Source organism: Mucor velutinosus (genome assembly GCF_035048745.1).
Source record: "Mucor velutinosus strain NIH1002 chromosome Unknown tig00000093, whole genome shotgun sequence".
NCBI lineage: Eukaryota > Fungi > Mucoromycota > Mucoromycetes > Mucorales > Mucoraceae > Mucor > Mucor velutinosus.
The window spans coordinates 2,500,449-2,516,421 of NW_027041907.1; the positions used below are offsets into that span (position 1 = coordinate 2,500,449).

Genomic DNA, 15,973 nt, shown 5'->3' on the forward strand with positions numbered 1-15,973 from the left:
AAAAAAAAAAAAAAAAAAAAAAAAACTCTACAGATAGTGGCAACAACGAATTTACATCATTCCCTCTGGCCTGCTTCAAAGTCCGTGATATTAACTCATGCTTGATTACAATATAATTGAGAGAAATTCAAATTTTATTATGTGTTGATCTATTGTATGATGGTTTCTTTATAGCAAAAAGGAAAAGATTATAAGGAAAAATGTATTATAAAAGCAATAGTGAAATGTATAACAAGAAAAGGAAAATAAAAATGATATCTATAAGGTAAATTTTGCAATGCAGTAGTTGGATCTAGTCAGATTCAGTATCAGGCTCCTTGGTACCGCCTTCGATCAACCACTTGAGATGGCGTGCACGACGACGCTCTTCTTGCATTTTGACCTCATTTCTAGTCTTCTTCTTCTTTTTGGAGAGCTTTGCCTTGACCTTTTCTTCGTCAATGTTGGACTCATCATCCACAGAAGACACACCGTCCTTGTACAGTTTACCAGCGATTAACTTCCAGCTTTCAGGGCACAAGGCATCCACAAACTCATTGCTGTGAGAAATCATGACAACAGCACCATCCCACTTTTTGATAGCAGTAGCAAGACCACCAAGCGCTTCACGATCCAAGAAATTGGTAGGTTCATCAAGCACCAGCATATGACAATTGTTCCACATGGCAGCAGCAATGACAACCTTGACCTTTTGACCACCGGAAAGAGCACTCATCTTAGTGTATTGAGCGATATCAGGATCAAGACCAATGTCGCTGAAGTGTTGACGGATGTGGGGAATAGTCAATTCACGGTACAATAAACCTTCACGAGAAGCTTCCTTATCATCGAATTGTTGAACCAGCTTTTGGAAACCCAACTCGAGCAACTTTTCGCGAGAGAACCAGCTGTTGAACTTGTGAAGCTTGTTCTTCCACTTGATTTCGTATTGGAATGTCTTCTTGAGCTTGGTGCGACCCAACAAGGTTTCAATTTGACGCTCTTCGCCGTTGACAGGAATCATCTTCTCCATTTGCTTCAATTCATCATCACTCCAGGCACGAGTTTCCTTCTCGGCCACTTCCTTATCCTCACCAGTAGAATAACGCCATTGCAAGTAATCTGTAGGTGTCTTTTCAAGATGTTGGTTCAAATGGTGGAAAGCGTGCTGAGCAACATAACCGATGCGGAGAGCAGGATGACGCCACACAGTACCCGTTTGAGGGATAGTCTCACCAGTCAAGAGCTTGATCATAGTAGACTTACCAGCACCGTTAGGACCGACAACAGCGACACGAGAAGAGAGGGAAAGAGAAGCAGTGGCATTGTAGAGAGAAGGCGTCTTGTTACCAGGATAGGTAAATGTACAGTCATTGATCTTGAGGATGGCCTTGGTATTGGATCTAACACCTTGCAAGACAGATGGCTTGGGGAAAGTAAATTCAATAGTGGAGGCGTCAAGACTGTAGTAGGTACGAGCAGCAGGGTAGACGGCAACAAAGTCAGAAAGGTTACCATGATACAAACGAAGCTTCTTCTTTTCGTAGTGGAGAATTTGAGTACAAACATTGTCCAAGAAACCGGAATCGTGAGAGACGATAAGACAGGTCACTTGAGATTGGGCATTCAAATAGTCCTCAAGCCACTTGATGTTATCAACGTCCAAGTGATTGGTAGGTTCATCCAACAAGAGAATATCAGCCTTGGAAAGAATAGCGCGAGCAAGTTCGAGTTTCATCTTCCAACCACCAGAGAGAGCAGAGGCAGACATCTCGAGACGAGCATCATCAAAACCAACATCACGCAATGACTTTTCAATATCGGCACGAGGCAGGTTCTTCAAGAGATCATCGGCAGCGACATAGTCGACAATATGAAGCGAGGGATCAGCAGCTTGAGAATTATAATCTACCAAAGCAGTGCGCACTTGATCTTGAGAGGGGAAACCTTCGACTTTACCAGCATGAATGGCGTTCATCAAGGTACTCTTACCAGCACCATTTTGACCACAGAGACCATAGCGTTGACCACGATGCAACTTGAGTCTGGTATGACTCAACAAGAGACGAGTACCGTAGGCAAGAGAAAAGTCTTCCACATGGCAGATCTCCTCACCTTCTTGCTCATCGATGGCAGCATCATCGCTGTCCTTGTTACGGCTCTTGAACAATGAGTGAATGTCATTGAAAGCATCACTTACAACTGCAGGAATATCAGACTTCATGACAAAGGCTTTGAGATAAGGAGCAAACACCTGCTGCCAGTTTTCCAAAGCAAACAATTCTTGACGAGAGTAATCAGCAGCAATGGTACCGAGATAAGAGACGTAAGAAATGAAGAAAGAATCCAAGAAACCTTGAGCCTTGGTCACAGCCTTCTTGACAGCGGCAGTAGCTTCTTCAATGGAGACTTCAGTCAAAGTACCATCAGCATCCGACTTTTCAGTGACACCACCTGCATCAACCAAAGTCTGCTTGGCCTTGTTAGCCAAGACACGGATCTCGGGGAAAGCAGCAGTATCAGCTTGACGTTCGATACCAGGATACAACTGAGGCAAGAATTGAGCAGCGGTACGAGGATCGCGGACAAGCTTACACAAGTTGTCAGTGATAACAACAGTTTGACGCAAGACAGTAGTGGAACGTTCGTTCAAGGCACGAGTCAAAAGAGGCACCATGATGGCCAAAGTAGGGCCATTGACTTCAGCGACAAAGGTGGTTTGAGCAAGTTTTTCAATCGTTTGAGGCACACGAGTAGGGTCACCCATACAGAGCACAAGATCCTTCAAATGACGATGGATATCAGGATTACCGCCTACGCTACAGATCTTCATCATGGCCTTTTCTGCTGCGGTAGCTACATCCTTCTTTGTATCAGCAAGACAGTCAGAGACAGCAGGAATGATCTCTGGCAAGCATTCACCAATCTGCTCAGGGGCTCTTTCAGTGAATCGTTGCAACAACTTGAGAGCGCCAATCTTGGTTTGCCATTTCTTTGAGTTACCATTACCGAAGCCCATGCCCTTGATGAGAATAGGCAAAAGAGCCTTGGTAGCTTCAGCTGGGATCATGTCAACAAGCGTGCGAGAAGCAGTTTGAGCAGCTTCTTGAACAACAGCACCCTTATCAGCATATAAATCGAGGAAAGAATCAAGATGTTGCAATAAGAGAGGTTCGATTTCATGAGACATGACTTCCATCATGGCATTGAAACCGATAAGACCACCTTCTCTCTCCAAACCAGATTTCTTGTTCTTGGTGGAAGCAGAGAACTTGTCGAGAATACCATAAGTCTTGATCATGATCATACCTTTGGCTTGAACCAACTTGGCAAGTTCTTGAGCGGCTTGCTCAACCTCTTCAGAAGTGGGAGCAGTGTTGATCTTATTAAGGAGGTCAGCAACCATGGCTGCTTGTTCATTTGTGGTGGAAACCATCATTTACTAATTTCTTCAAGTGTAGTGTTTGAGAGAATGGATGAAAGAAATATAGTAGTAAATAGAGAGTTGTAAAAGGAATTAAATTGAGATAAGGGCTCAAAGTAATTGAATGTAATAAGAGAAAGGATAACAACTAAAGATACATCTACAAAAAAAAATTTGCCTATTTGTGTGTTCCTCAACATGCTCCGTTTTTTTTTTCAAGGGCAGTTTTGCTTATCCTAAACAAGCTCCAATCAGTTTATCCATCAGGTGAAAACGATAATGCCTCTGGCTTTTTGTGGCTTTTGTTCGAAACACAAAATCAACCACAGAAAATTGATTTCTGATTTCCTCATTAAGGGGGGGGGCGGTTATCGTAGAGATATATCAGGCTTTTCTTGGATCTACATTTCTGTCTGCATTTGGTATCATTAATATCGTTATTCACACAATGCTATACAGTATGGATGTACATGCTATTCCTAGGGATCATTTGAATCAATCCTGACACTCATTCAGAGGGAACAACGAAAGAGATCCCTGTGTGCTAAGGTCAAGCAACAACTGCCGTTCGTTGTCTGATCGCCATTCTCATGAACTTTATAATTTATGCCGCTGACTGTGAGCGGATGACCAGTACAATTAACGTCGCTGCTCAGATGCGTTTGCGCAAAGCCACCCTAATGCAGTTTATGCTCCAATCCAAGAAAGCAGGCGCCTCTTCTCTAGTAGATTGTAGCTGGTTCTGTTTGAAAGACTTGCTGAAAAAGCACTTGCCCTGAAAGTCTAAAATAATGTTCTATCAGATAACCCCTGAGTCAATGGCATTTTTCGCTAATATATTAGTGATCCGTACATGAATGCGCTTTGCCGTTGCTTATTATAAGGCAGTGCGGATGTTGGCCTATGATTCAAAAGTAACCATGGCTCTAATTAAAGCTCACCCTCTCAGGACAGAATGATAATCAAGCGCTTCAGCGTTTTTATACCACCATTACGCTCGCTTAGGTTATTTCTTATAATAAGAATGCTAAATCTATCAAACCTACGCATCATTTACTCGGTAGCGTTAAGATTGGACACTGCAAGTATTACAAGAAGATTGAATATCTAAAATGTACTATTAGTGATGAGCGCTTTCTTAGCTGCTACCCTTTGAAGCTTCCTGAAGCAAACGTAATGTATAATGGTTACTCATATAATTTGCGTATGTTCATAAAACCTGTCAAAAGCATCGATTGCTTTCATGAGAATGGTACTGATTTCGCCTAGCACTGGTGGCGGCAAAAATAATTCCAGCTCCGGTTAGCATATCTTCAAAATTGGTCAAATTTAATTAAATTCGACTTCAATTTCATTCATTTGCAAGATTCGACTATGAATTTTGTGACAATTACCCCATATCGCTCTAAGCTTTCTTGGAGTGCTTTTCAAGGCGTATCCAATGGTACCAAGTAAGATAGATATTTCGAATAAACTTATTGAGTAATTTACGAAAATACGAAAAGAGGTTTATGGTCAAAATGTCGAAATTTTACATACCAAAGTCCCGCAAAGATGATTTCAGAGGTTGCTTTGGATCGATAGAAACATTTTGATTCAAGATATACCATAGTAAAAGTCTTCATTTTCAAGATGAAAAACGCGATCGTTTGGTTTTCGATGAAAATCATGAGGGGTACCTCATGCTTTTTGGTCAATTTTTGGCCATGTTTTTGTGATCCCCAAAAAGTTGAGCAAGGGTGTCAGAAAGTAACTGCCAGATAAGAGCAATTGTTTGGTGCTATTTTGACAATCTAAAACGGCCTTGAATGCGAGAAAACGCGACTCAAATGCACTCAAATTTTACTGTATAAGGGACACTAAGGACTAAAAAGGGGTAATATCTGTATGATACTTGCCCGTATATGAAATAGCTACGTGTACAGTAGTCGCTCTATATAAGGCCGTCCTATATAAGGCTATGCGGGGAATAAGGCTGAAATTTTTCAGGTTTTTTTTTTTACCAGCTATTTAGCCTTAATAGCCTAATTTTATATAAGGCTACAGATTCTAAAAATTTTAGCCTTATTTCATAGTGGTGATCGCTGAGATTGAATTTAAGGCCAATCAGATAATAAAAAATATATAGCTTTTATTGAAAAATAACACATTTAAACAAAATAATCACGTAAATCTGTTTGATTTTTCTCTGCTACTTCCTCCGATCTGATATCGTTCAGATTCCTACGGATAGTTTTCAGCATAGACTTTTCTTTTTCATCCATTGGGATGGTATGGTACAAGATAGTTTCATACGCATGCTTCAACTTCTCTCTTATCTCCTTCGTATCAACATCGTAAATCTCTACTGGTTCTTCCTCTACCTCAAGCTCTTGTGATCCATGGGTAACATCATCGCCATCCTCAAATTCAACAATCACGGGATTAAAAACGATTGCATCAGACTCATCTGCATTTAGATCCAAGTCGTTTACTTCAGTTACCAATTGAACCCCATCATTACTTCTGTTTCCAGGAAGTTCAGGGATGATTTCGTTCAACTGGCTGACTAGATCATCGTCTAAAGGTAGCTCGAAAGATGGGAGTACATCCTCCGAGTCGACTCTCTGTCTCTGAGCAAACTTAAAATCAAGGATCTTCGTATGATCCCAGCAATTTTGGATTGTTTGAGGCTTAACTTTGATCCAAGAATCAGCAAGAAAATACAGAGCATCCACCTCATCCATTCTGTATTCCTCGGTAAGATCAAGGCTTACCCCAGCAAGATACTTGTTCACTGCCCTGTAGTATTGGTGCCAACGAAACTGAGCCTTGAAGTTCGCAATGATTCCTATCGAGTGTGTGATTAGAGATGAGTACGTATATCAATGAAATTTGTTGATTTACCGGCATCCAAAGGCTGCAACTTGCTTGTTGTGTTTGCTGGAAGGAAAATCAACTTAATATTGCTGAATTCTTCTTTCAATTTATGCACTGAAGCATTGTCAACCAAGAGAGCAACTTTTCTTCCGGCGTAAACGAAAGACGCATTCAAACGTTTTACGTACTTCCTAAAGATGTCGGTGTTCATCCATGCATTGGGAGATGAATGGTACTCCACGTAATGGGATTGCCCGATGTTGGTGGTTCTTCTGTACAAAGCAGGTTTTTTGTTTGCTGCCTTTGGTGTCTTTCGTTTCCCAATTACAATGGGGTGCCCTTTATAGGATCCATCATAGTTGGTGATTAGTCCAACTGTGAATCGGTTCTTGCTTTTCCTTGAACCACCTAAAGGTTCCTGACAAATGGTGCGAGTTGGTTGTTGCTCGTAGTATAAGCCAGTTTCATCAAAGTTGAGAATATCTTTGGGATCATATGGCTCCAACAATTCTTCAATCTTTCTGAGTTCTTCGACAATCTTAGATGATGTTAAGTCGACTGAGCTTTTTTCACCATATAAATGTCTTGACTTGACACCAATTCTCTTGAAAACATCGGTTAGCCATCCATCTGAGAAATGGATTTGCTTATTCTTTGGCAATTCATGCATGCGGTACTTTCTGTGTGCGACTACTTTTGCAAAAGCTGCAATAGTTCCACGATTGACAGGAAGAGATTTTGCATTCATGGCTTGAATGTACTCCAAAATGTCATTGTCCAATTGTGGCATCGTCAAGGCTCTGCTGCTTTTTCCCTTCAAATTTCCTCCTTCGTAAGCTTTGATCACCTTGTCCTGTGAATTCAAGACGTTCGATACAGTTTTTTGCTTGACTGAGTGATGAAGGTTGAATTCCTTTTGAGCCCATTGACCGAGTTGCATTTGCGTCAGATTAGGAAAGTGCATGTTGTGCATAATAATGCGATACTTTTGCTCGATTGTGAGGCGATCTCTTGATCTTTGATTAAGGCACATGATAGGATATTACGTTCAATAGAAGTAAAATAAACAGATAAATGAATGTTACTGGGGAGGTATCAAGTTGATTTATTTGATCAACTATTATAGTAATAGATTCTACGCGCACGACTTTTTTGACAGAAGTCACGCGCGCCAGTTAAGGCTATGCGGGCAATAAGGCTAAAAAAACCTCGCCAAAAAAGTAGCCTTATATAGAGCGACTACTGTATACAGATGTAGAGCTTCACATAAGAATCAGATCCACAGATAGTATAAAGGGATTTCATGTGCAAGTAGAGGACCAAAATGAAAATAGCAGTATTTTCATAAGATACGCCAGGGCAATTGGTAGCGCGAGCTACCGCTGCGCAGGTTAGTTCTCAACGAAGCGAAGCGAAGGTAGAGAACCATCCGAAGCATAAACGCTCGTATGGTTAGTGATTTTATATCAATCAACAATCAAGGTTCTTCTAACATTTTAGCTGTATAAATCTTGCGATATTAGCCAAAGGCTCATGTACAAATGAACAATGTAAAGCAACGACATGTGCGTCGTCATAGAGAGAGACAAGTGTATATGTATAATATTCCGTCTTTTACAAATCAACATACCTAAAGTTGCGCTCAAGTGCCATAAGTATCTAGTCAATAGGTGGCTCATAAGAATTTTTTAAGGTGATCCGTATCAAGCCTGAAAATGTAATAGGTGATATGTAATCCTTTAAACTTTATTTAAAAAAAAATGTAATTTAGACGAGTGCTTTATGCTGATCTACCTACAGCTATTCACAAATCATGAAAGCTATGTTATTTAATTGATTTGATAGTCTGACTTCAAGTTCTGGAGAGCCCATTCACCCCAGGCCTTATGCACTTTGGCTTCAGGATGGTAACTAAATGGAGATACATGTTAGTAAAAACGTAGGCTACAAAAAGTTCTAAACGTAAAAATACCTGTCCCAGAAGAAGTGCTTGTCAGTATCTGTACAAGCAGTGGTGTTGCCAATGCCCCAGACACAAGGACCATTGGTGACGGACAAACCCAGAGGGGCAGGATTGGCAATTTGTTCTTCAAACCAGCCATGGAGGTCATAAAACTTGGCGTTGATGCCGCTAATCTTCTTGATTTCACCTTGAACATAGTTGTTGTAGTCATTGATCATCTTCTTAGCCTTGGGCTTGTCAGCATCCTTGATGACGGGCCAATGGTCAAAGGGAGCAACGCTGAAGAAGGCGAATTCCTTGGCGTGGTACTTGGCGATGATGTCCTTGACAGCACTAGCGACGTTTTGACCAACCTTCTCGTAAGAATAGTTCTTGTTGACAACCTTGTATTGATCAGGGTTGATGATAGAATTCAAGTCATTGTAACCGATTTCGATAATGTACAAACTGTCAGCAGTACCACTGGATTCCAAAGTGGAGACTTGTTGCTTGAGACCAGGTACAGTCCAACCGTTAAATTCAGAATATGCGTCCAAATTATTCGTAGTGGCTCCACCGTAACCATGATTCTCAACAGGGATAGAGACATCCTTGGCGACATACTCTAACCACGTGGGTCCGTTAGAATATCGTCCCTCGTAATAGGGGGGGCTCTATTTAAATACGTCGTTAGAACAGGCACTCATACTGCACAGTGTACTTACGGGAGGGAAGTTGCTATTCTTGTAATCGTTGCCGTCATCGGTGTAGCTATCAGCAAAGACAACAACTCTATCGACAGCAGCAGAAACAGCGGAAGCAGACAAAGCCACAAGGGAAGCGATAACAGAGAGTCTCATTGTAAAATTCAGTAATCAGTTGATTGATGGTAGGCTAGATCAAACAACTGATTTTGTTGGTTTTTTATACTTTTTCATGTTCATGAATTTTTGTAAAATTGGCGAGCTAGTTACCATCAAAGAGACGGAGGATTGGAACAGTTATCTGAATTGAAACAGAACGTTGGGCAAGGGGTTGGCCCAATGCATTCCAAACCGATGCACTTTGAGCGGTGTAATCTCGATACTGCCGATCAAACGCGCGCAATTGAGATGAAATACGGCTATTTATCAATTTTCAATTATCAAAAACATTCTGCAAACTACTATTGAAGAGGGTTTATGCAACGGTTTTATTCAACTAATAAAGTTATGCCAGTGTTCGGATATGTACATAGGGTATTTAGCGACGAACAAGTTCCCATTGTTGGTTAGCAGCAACAGTGCCGCTACGCTTCTCGTACAAGATGACTTCAGCGCCATTCTCATCTTCAGCACCCTTGATATCGAGGACCAAATCAGGATTGGAGGAGATATGGATGTAACCTTCATGGTCAATCAGCCAGCGTTGCTTCTCAATTTCCTCATCATTGGAGGTAGCCTTCTCATTTTGGACGATGCGAACTATCATACCAAATTATGTCAGATGTATACAACTAGGCAAATAAGTGTCTATACTCACCGTCAGACTTGACTTTACTGCCCTTGATGTCAAGAACCTTGCCACTGTGGAGGTTGACAAAGTTGCCGTTTCTGTACTCCCACAATTGGTTTTCGTTATCGCTGCTCTCCTTCTGTTGCCAGACACAAACCTTGGCGCCGTCTTTGGTGGAAGCGCCTTCAACATCGAGCACACGCTTGTTGAACTACAAATACAAGTTTTACGTGAACCGAGTTAATGGTTGTAGACTTGGCCAGTGATAGTCCGGCTTCTTACCTTTGAAACAATGAAGAAAGGGCCTTGGGGAATAGATGCAGTCATTTTTGTATGATAGTTTCAGTTGTAGGATATTATTTTGATAAGAAGCGAAAGCAAGTGGAGTATGGAAGGTATTTATAAATGGCTTGAGCTGCAAACTTTGAGTTTACTGACGTCGGGATGATGAAGCAAATAACACACGGGCTAATGCCGGTTCAGTTAATATCAAAGCCTAAATATATACAGGTTATACAGGCCAACATGTTTTAGAACCTTCCTTGGATGTCGTAAACAAATAATAAACGTAATGTAGAATGAATGAGGTATACAACTATATTTATTAAATGGCCCAACTTGAAGCAACATCTATCTCTTCATCACCAATAAACGGTTGATCAATCGACTTGATCATGATATCGCCACACAATACACATTCACTTGCTACGATATCATCCAGTTCCTCACGCAGTTGCTCAATTTTACCCATGGTCAAGTCAGGATCAATCTTGCTTTCTTCATGGACTGCATCCGATGGGAATATTACATTTTTAGCCGTGTTCATGAATCGAGTAGTGGTTGCACCAATAGGTGATTTGGAACTGCCATTACGAGATGAATTACCATTAGTCTCCTTGGCAATTGAGTCTTGAATGATTTTGACACGCTTCATGTGTCGAGCAGGTAAGACCTTGTACATCTATCGATTTTTTGTTGAGTTGAACCTTAATTGATATTCATGCAAAATGAGTTTATTACCTTGTCCAAAAGGCAATCACCATGGAAACCATGTTGGCATGGAAACATGTAAAATGCTCGCATGTAGAGAGGATACTGACAGCAGTAACATTGATCAGCGGCGTTGACAAGAGCAAATCTAGCCTCGAACATTAGCTATCAAATCACAGTAAACGCTGATACAAGCAACCACCTACCTGCTTCTCAGCTCTCGAATATCTAATCGGATACTGTCTCCACTTTTAGTGGCTTCGTCCATTTCTATTTTAATGTCATCGATTGTATCATTGTATTTTTCCAAGGCATCGCAAATCTCTTCCTATTTTCCAGCCGATCAGCTACCATACCCAATAACGAAAAAGATCTCCATTTTACCTTAAAGTCGTCTATCAGTACAAAATCGGGAAAGAATGGCAGGATATCTTCGATTTTGAGCAGGTTGCTTTGCTTGAGAAATTCTAGCGCAGACTTAATGTCTTTATTATCCTGAACGACATGTTTCGCAATAGTAAGCCAGAGCTTCTTTCGGAGGACATCATCTTCTTCCGGTTTATCTGCGTTAATACGTGCAAGTTCAACGTCATGATTCTATCAATTCATACACAACAAATAAAATTAAACCTTATCGAAGAAAGCTAGCTTTTTTTTTGAATACCTTTAACGCCAAGTTAACAGCTTCTTCGTAGAGCCCCATTTGGCTGTAAATGTGAACACAGCTCTGAGTTCTTCCGTTTTGAGTACATAAGCGAAGTGCATAATCGAGGTTGTAATGCATTTCTCGGCCCTATTGGAAGCAGATGAGTTGACTGTGCGAGCATGTAAATTCAGTCAATCACCTCATTTTTCAAAAATGTTAATAATGCTGTTTCATCTGTTGTCTTTTGAGTAGCATAAAGAGTGAGCAGGAAATTGTGGATAGCAGGATCTGTGTTATTCAAAGACGTAACAACGTGTGACAAATAACGTATAGCCTGATTCTAAAATATGCGCAGGGAGAGATTAGATGATGATGATATAATGGTCGAGATAACTTACTTGCGTGGATTTCTCGACTAATTTCTTGTGATCATACCTCAACAAGGCAGGGATCAGTTGTCTGGGGTTAAGATTGCTCTGTCTCATCCAAACATTGACTGTTTCATAAGGGTCATTCTCCATCAACACGGGTGAGAACTTGTAAAATACATCAGGATCTGCTTCTTTTGAGAGGACTGCAAGTGCTTTGGTCCAGTTCTTTTCCGTAATCCAGTGGCTAATCACTTTATCGTAATCTCCAATCAAGGAGGCAAAAAACAGAAACTCGTCGTTGCGTCCTTGGCTAGCAATCAACTTGTACGTGGTAGGACGATGCAAGTTACCGCTGTATGTTTCTAGGAATGTCTTGAACTCATCACGCACTTCATCCAACTGTTCCAAAAAGTAGGCTTCGGTATTTGGTGTCAAGCTGGTGGCCTCGTTTGGTATAGGAGAGCAATGTGCAGAGGACGCTAGGTCCTCCAGCTCATTCAACTTGGAGAGGTATATTTCGACCAACCATGTAGCAAGCATAGTCTTTTGTGCCTGATCGTTCTTTCGTAATCGACTCAGTTTACTTGACAAGTACACCCTCAGTGCATCCACTTCTCCCTTCTCCACAAACATGAGTGTCACCTCTTCAAACGGAACTGTGCTGTCGGCAAAGATTTCAGCGCTCATCTTGAAGCGTCGTTGTCCAAAGTAATCCTTGGCTTGGGCTGTAAACACCTTGTCCTTTTGTGCTGGATCCTTACAGTAACGCAATGCTGAATTGTATCTCTTCTTTTCCAAGTAAAGCTTCCAGACATCGCGCTCCTCGTTGTTGATAGTGAGCTCATACATGGCCAATGTAGTGTATACCCAGAATGTCTTTTTAATGTCGTCTACAGTCATATTGATCACTGTCTCGTCATGTCCCTATCAAAGACTGTCAAGTCATGTCGTAGATGGTGCCCATCCTACTGAAATTACCATGGGGATCATTTCTTCGTATACAATCTGATCATTCAATTGACAGATGGCTCGGACACGATCCTTGTACAGTAATACAAAATGAAACTCTGTCAATGCAACGGAGATGGGAATTTCAGTAACCAATTTGCCAGAGTCGTCGTCTGATGGTGTAGCAGGATATCTAGCATTTTGACAAATAAGCACCCATGTCGTTTGCTATGAATTCATACTTACTGCAGCAGCTGGACATCATCCACCACACTATCACCCACATTCTGAGAACCGTACACAAGAGCACCATGATAAATACCAGGACCTGTGAGCCATGCAAACGACTCTGCGATGCCTTGCTGCTGCAATTCATGGAATCGACTAAAGAAATGCAGTTCACTGTGCGGCAACTCGCCAGGCAACTCCTGGTATCCTGGGTTCACATCATATTTGGAAAACAGCTTTTCAAACATGGCCTTTTCGCCCCTTTCCTCCACCACATCACCATTTCCAAGGCTAGGAGAATGAGTTCCATTTGTAGCGTTGGGACCCACAAAGCCTATAAATTGATAGATGCGAGTGGTGGTGGTGGCCATGACAAAGTACTTTCGATTGTTGACTGGAAACTGTTCAAAGTAGAGGCCGGTGATTGGCATTGTTGATTCATGAATGGAGTATACTTGCTTGAAATATTTCTCCTCCTTTTTAAAGTATTCATCTGCTGGTTCCAAGCATGTTTCGTAGATGAGGCCGTTCTTTGTACCTATCAAGATTTCGCGCGTGGATGGATCTGTTAATGTAGCTTGTTTATTCCAAGCAATAGAAGTGATGATGACCCCCTATGCGTAGAAATGGGTGATTTGTCCCTCAGTTAAATCTGTTTATCGATAATGGGCATACCTTGAATTTAGGCAAAGGCTTTGTTCTCCTCCATTTCTCATACAAGTAGTAATTCTCTCCATGATCGGTGGTGATGATTAAATGTCTGCCAGTTGGATCAAAGAATATCTGCTTGACCTTGCCATCGCTTGGCTTGCGAACAATCTCAATTTCTACCAGCACATTAGATATCACACAGATAACCCACCCACTCAAAGATTTGTAACACTCACCTTCAACCTCTAAGGGATTATCCAAATCAATCCTCAGCAATCGATATGTATCAAGTGCAACAATCAAAATGTTGTTTGAAACTGCCATATCCACCAGCTTTGCAGGCATTTGAAATTGAACATAATCGATGCCAAAGATGGGCTCTTCTACTTGACCAAATCCTGTGGAGACATAGCCTGTTTCCAACTGCAGCAAGGATAAATAAACAGAGTGTTTCAAAGTATGTGCAGTTCCAGTTGGCTTACCCGAATATTATCTTGTCCATCGAACCCGTTTGTTGTAGAAGTAAAGGTATCTGCTCCATATTGAACTGTGGAAGTTCCATGTGCTGCTTCTGAGGATTCAATAAAGTCGTCTAAAAGCGACATTTAGGTGTTGTATGGTAGTAAAGAAAGTAAGAACAAGTGAAAAATAAAAAATGAAAATGAATTTACACGGTCGCTTAACTTGTAATACATCGTCAGTCGGTCTTCTCCTGCTGTGTTTAGGCTTGCACTTTTTGTGTGCGCTCGTTCCTTCAATGCGCTTATAAATATGTGATAACTGCTTCATTTTAAATGGCCGTTGTGGTATCTTTCAGTGCGGCCCTGCATAGTATCGAAACTTGTTTCAAACATTGAGCCATTAATCCAAGTTATAGTTTTGGTGGTTGCAAGCTGCTCAGAAAGCCGTCTATAGTTAAATCTCGTATGTGCTCAATTTCATCAGGCTGTAAGAATCAAGGTACATCCTTGTGCCCTACAGTCAATTCAAAAAGCTTCGGCACAAATGCATCAGCATCAATGCTTGGATTTGAGATTTGCACTGCCGCTAATAGTATCCATTGTAAACTGTGATAGACGATATAAATAAAATATACGAAATAACCATCAAGACAAGCCTACTACTAGTCATATGCTTGATCTCTATTCTGTTACAACAGATCAAAAAAGTTGAGTCTGTCAAAGTAGTACCTCCGACAAACTGCTTTGAAAGCGACTGCAAATGCAACGATTTCACTGAGCTGACAGTATCTGTGCAATTCTGTCAAGACTAATAAGTTCATTCTCTCCATATCAGGTGTATGCCTCACGACAATAAAAATGCAACATGCCAAACTGGCAAAGGCACTGGCTAACTAGAATTCATAATGGCGAGCCTTTTCAATATGATCTTTTCAATAAAATCAGACCCGAATTTGATATAGAGAAATAGTTCATTTTCTAGTTCTACTATGGATTGGATCATTGACATGCTCAATACTTTTGGGAGACTTAAGGTGCCCACGATATCTAAACCCTCAAACAGCCCGTAGCATTTCCCTCATTTATCAAGTCTATTCACGTGGATTTGCTCTGGCTGTATGTAAGTCTTTGGCATGAACTAGAGATTTGTTCTGATGAACCCTGTTATTTATCTGTCAATTGTTATTGAAACTAAAGGCATCTGTCGCCATGCCGTTGATTCAAGTATCAAAAACCTGCATCAAACAGTTGAAATCAGGCAAAAGACGACAACTTTCGAGCGCGTTTTCTCGACGATTACGACGATTTAACGCCTCGAGCTTGGTCCAAAGCATTTCTCTCAAGTTTTAGCAACTTCCTGATGCATTATTTTAATTTTTTTTCGTGATGAAAAGTTGGCGAAAATCCATGAGGTACCATAAACAAAAATCGAAGGATACGCTTTGATCGCGATTTTCACCTTGAAAACGACGATTTTTACTATAACCTATATTATATCTAAATGATGCCAGAGCTCTAATGCACATGCTCATGGCGTAATACGGGCTATTTTATAATAGGAATTGGCAGTTTTGGCCATTAATATCAATTTTGCTATTTTTGAAAGTTGCGCAAGACTTTCGCACACAAACTTTGACGTTCTATACACCAAAAGATGCAGAATCAGCTACTCTATAGGCTATATTAGAGTTATTTACCGCATTGAATATGCTATTTGTAAAGATATTTGCTAAAAAAGGTGAAATTTTTTTCGATTTTGCGAAACGATCATCAGGGAACCACAAAATTTTGATCGTGCAATTCGATCTCCGACATATTACTTGAAAAGCGCTGATCCACGCAAAACCATGGATGCAAATGCAATGATGAGCGGATTAATAAGCAATTTCGTAAAACTGTAAGAAAAGCAACCTAACTGCACCTCAAGAAATTGAGTTTTCAAACTAGTTTTTTATGGTGAACCAAATAGAGGCCTAAGGA

At 40.9% G+C, this 15,973-nt stretch overlaps 5 protein-coding genes across 5 annotated transcripts; all 5 read right to left on the reverse strand.

Annotated features, from left to right (window-relative positions):
* Nucleotides 1–292: 292 nt before the first annotated feature.
* Nucleotides 293–3,418, reverse strand: ATC70_002570 (uncharacterized protein; the record flags this gene model as incomplete). The annotated part of the gene is made up of 1 exon (XM_064821943.1): nt 293–3,418. The coding sequence occupies one exon, from the start codon at nt 3,416–3,418 to the stop codon at nt 293–295; it is 3,126 nt and encodes a 1,041-aa protein (XP_064681629.1).
* A 2,135-nt stretch (nt 3,419–5,553) lies between these two features.
* On the reverse strand, nt 5,554–7,295 carry PRM10_2 (pheromone-regulated protein prm10; the record flags this gene model as incomplete). Its single annotated transcript, XM_064821944.1, has 2 exons — nt 5,554–6,233; nt 6,290–7,295. 2 exons carry the CDS (start codon nt 7,293–7,295, stop codon nt 5,554–5,556), a joined length of 1,686 nt encoding a protein of 561 aa, XP_064681630.1.
* Nucleotides 7,296–8,091: 796 nt separating this feature from the next.
* tgs1 (putative diacylglycerol O-acyltransferase tgs1) lies at nt 8,092–9,064 on the reverse strand (the record flags this gene model as incomplete). The annotated part of the gene is made up of 3 exons (XM_064821945.1): nt 8,092–8,173; nt 8,235–8,878; nt 8,930–9,064. 3 exons carry the CDS (start codon nt 9,062–9,064, stop codon nt 8,092–8,094), a joined length of 861 nt encoding a protein of 286 aa, XP_064681631.1.
* A 382-nt stretch (nt 9,065–9,446) lies between these two features.
* On the reverse strand, nt 9,447–10,025 carry ATC70_002573 (uncharacterized protein; the record flags this gene model as incomplete). The annotated part of the gene is made up of 3 exons (XM_064821946.1): nt 9,447–9,667; nt 9,726–9,909; nt 9,981–10,025. 3 exons carry the CDS (start codon nt 10,023–10,025, stop codon nt 9,447–9,449), a joined length of 450 nt encoding a protein of 149 aa, XP_064681632.1.
* A 277-nt stretch (nt 10,026–10,302) lies between these two features.
* On the reverse strand, nt 10,303–14,137 carry CAP1 (F-actin-capping protein subunit alpha; the record flags this gene model as incomplete). The annotated part of the gene is made up of 12 exons (XM_064821947.1): nt 10,303–10,659; nt 10,719–10,836; nt 10,895–11,016; nt 11,073–11,285; nt 11,353–11,481; nt 11,534–11,674; nt 11,733–12,629; nt 12,684–12,846; nt 12,900–13,495; nt 13,557–13,708; nt 13,769–13,955; nt 14,015–14,137. The coding sequence occupies 12 exons, from the start codon at nt 14,135–14,137 to the stop codon at nt 10,303–10,305; spliced, it is 3,198 nt and encodes a 1,065-aa protein (XP_064681633.1).
* Nucleotides 14,138–15,973: the final 1,836 nt, after the last annotated feature.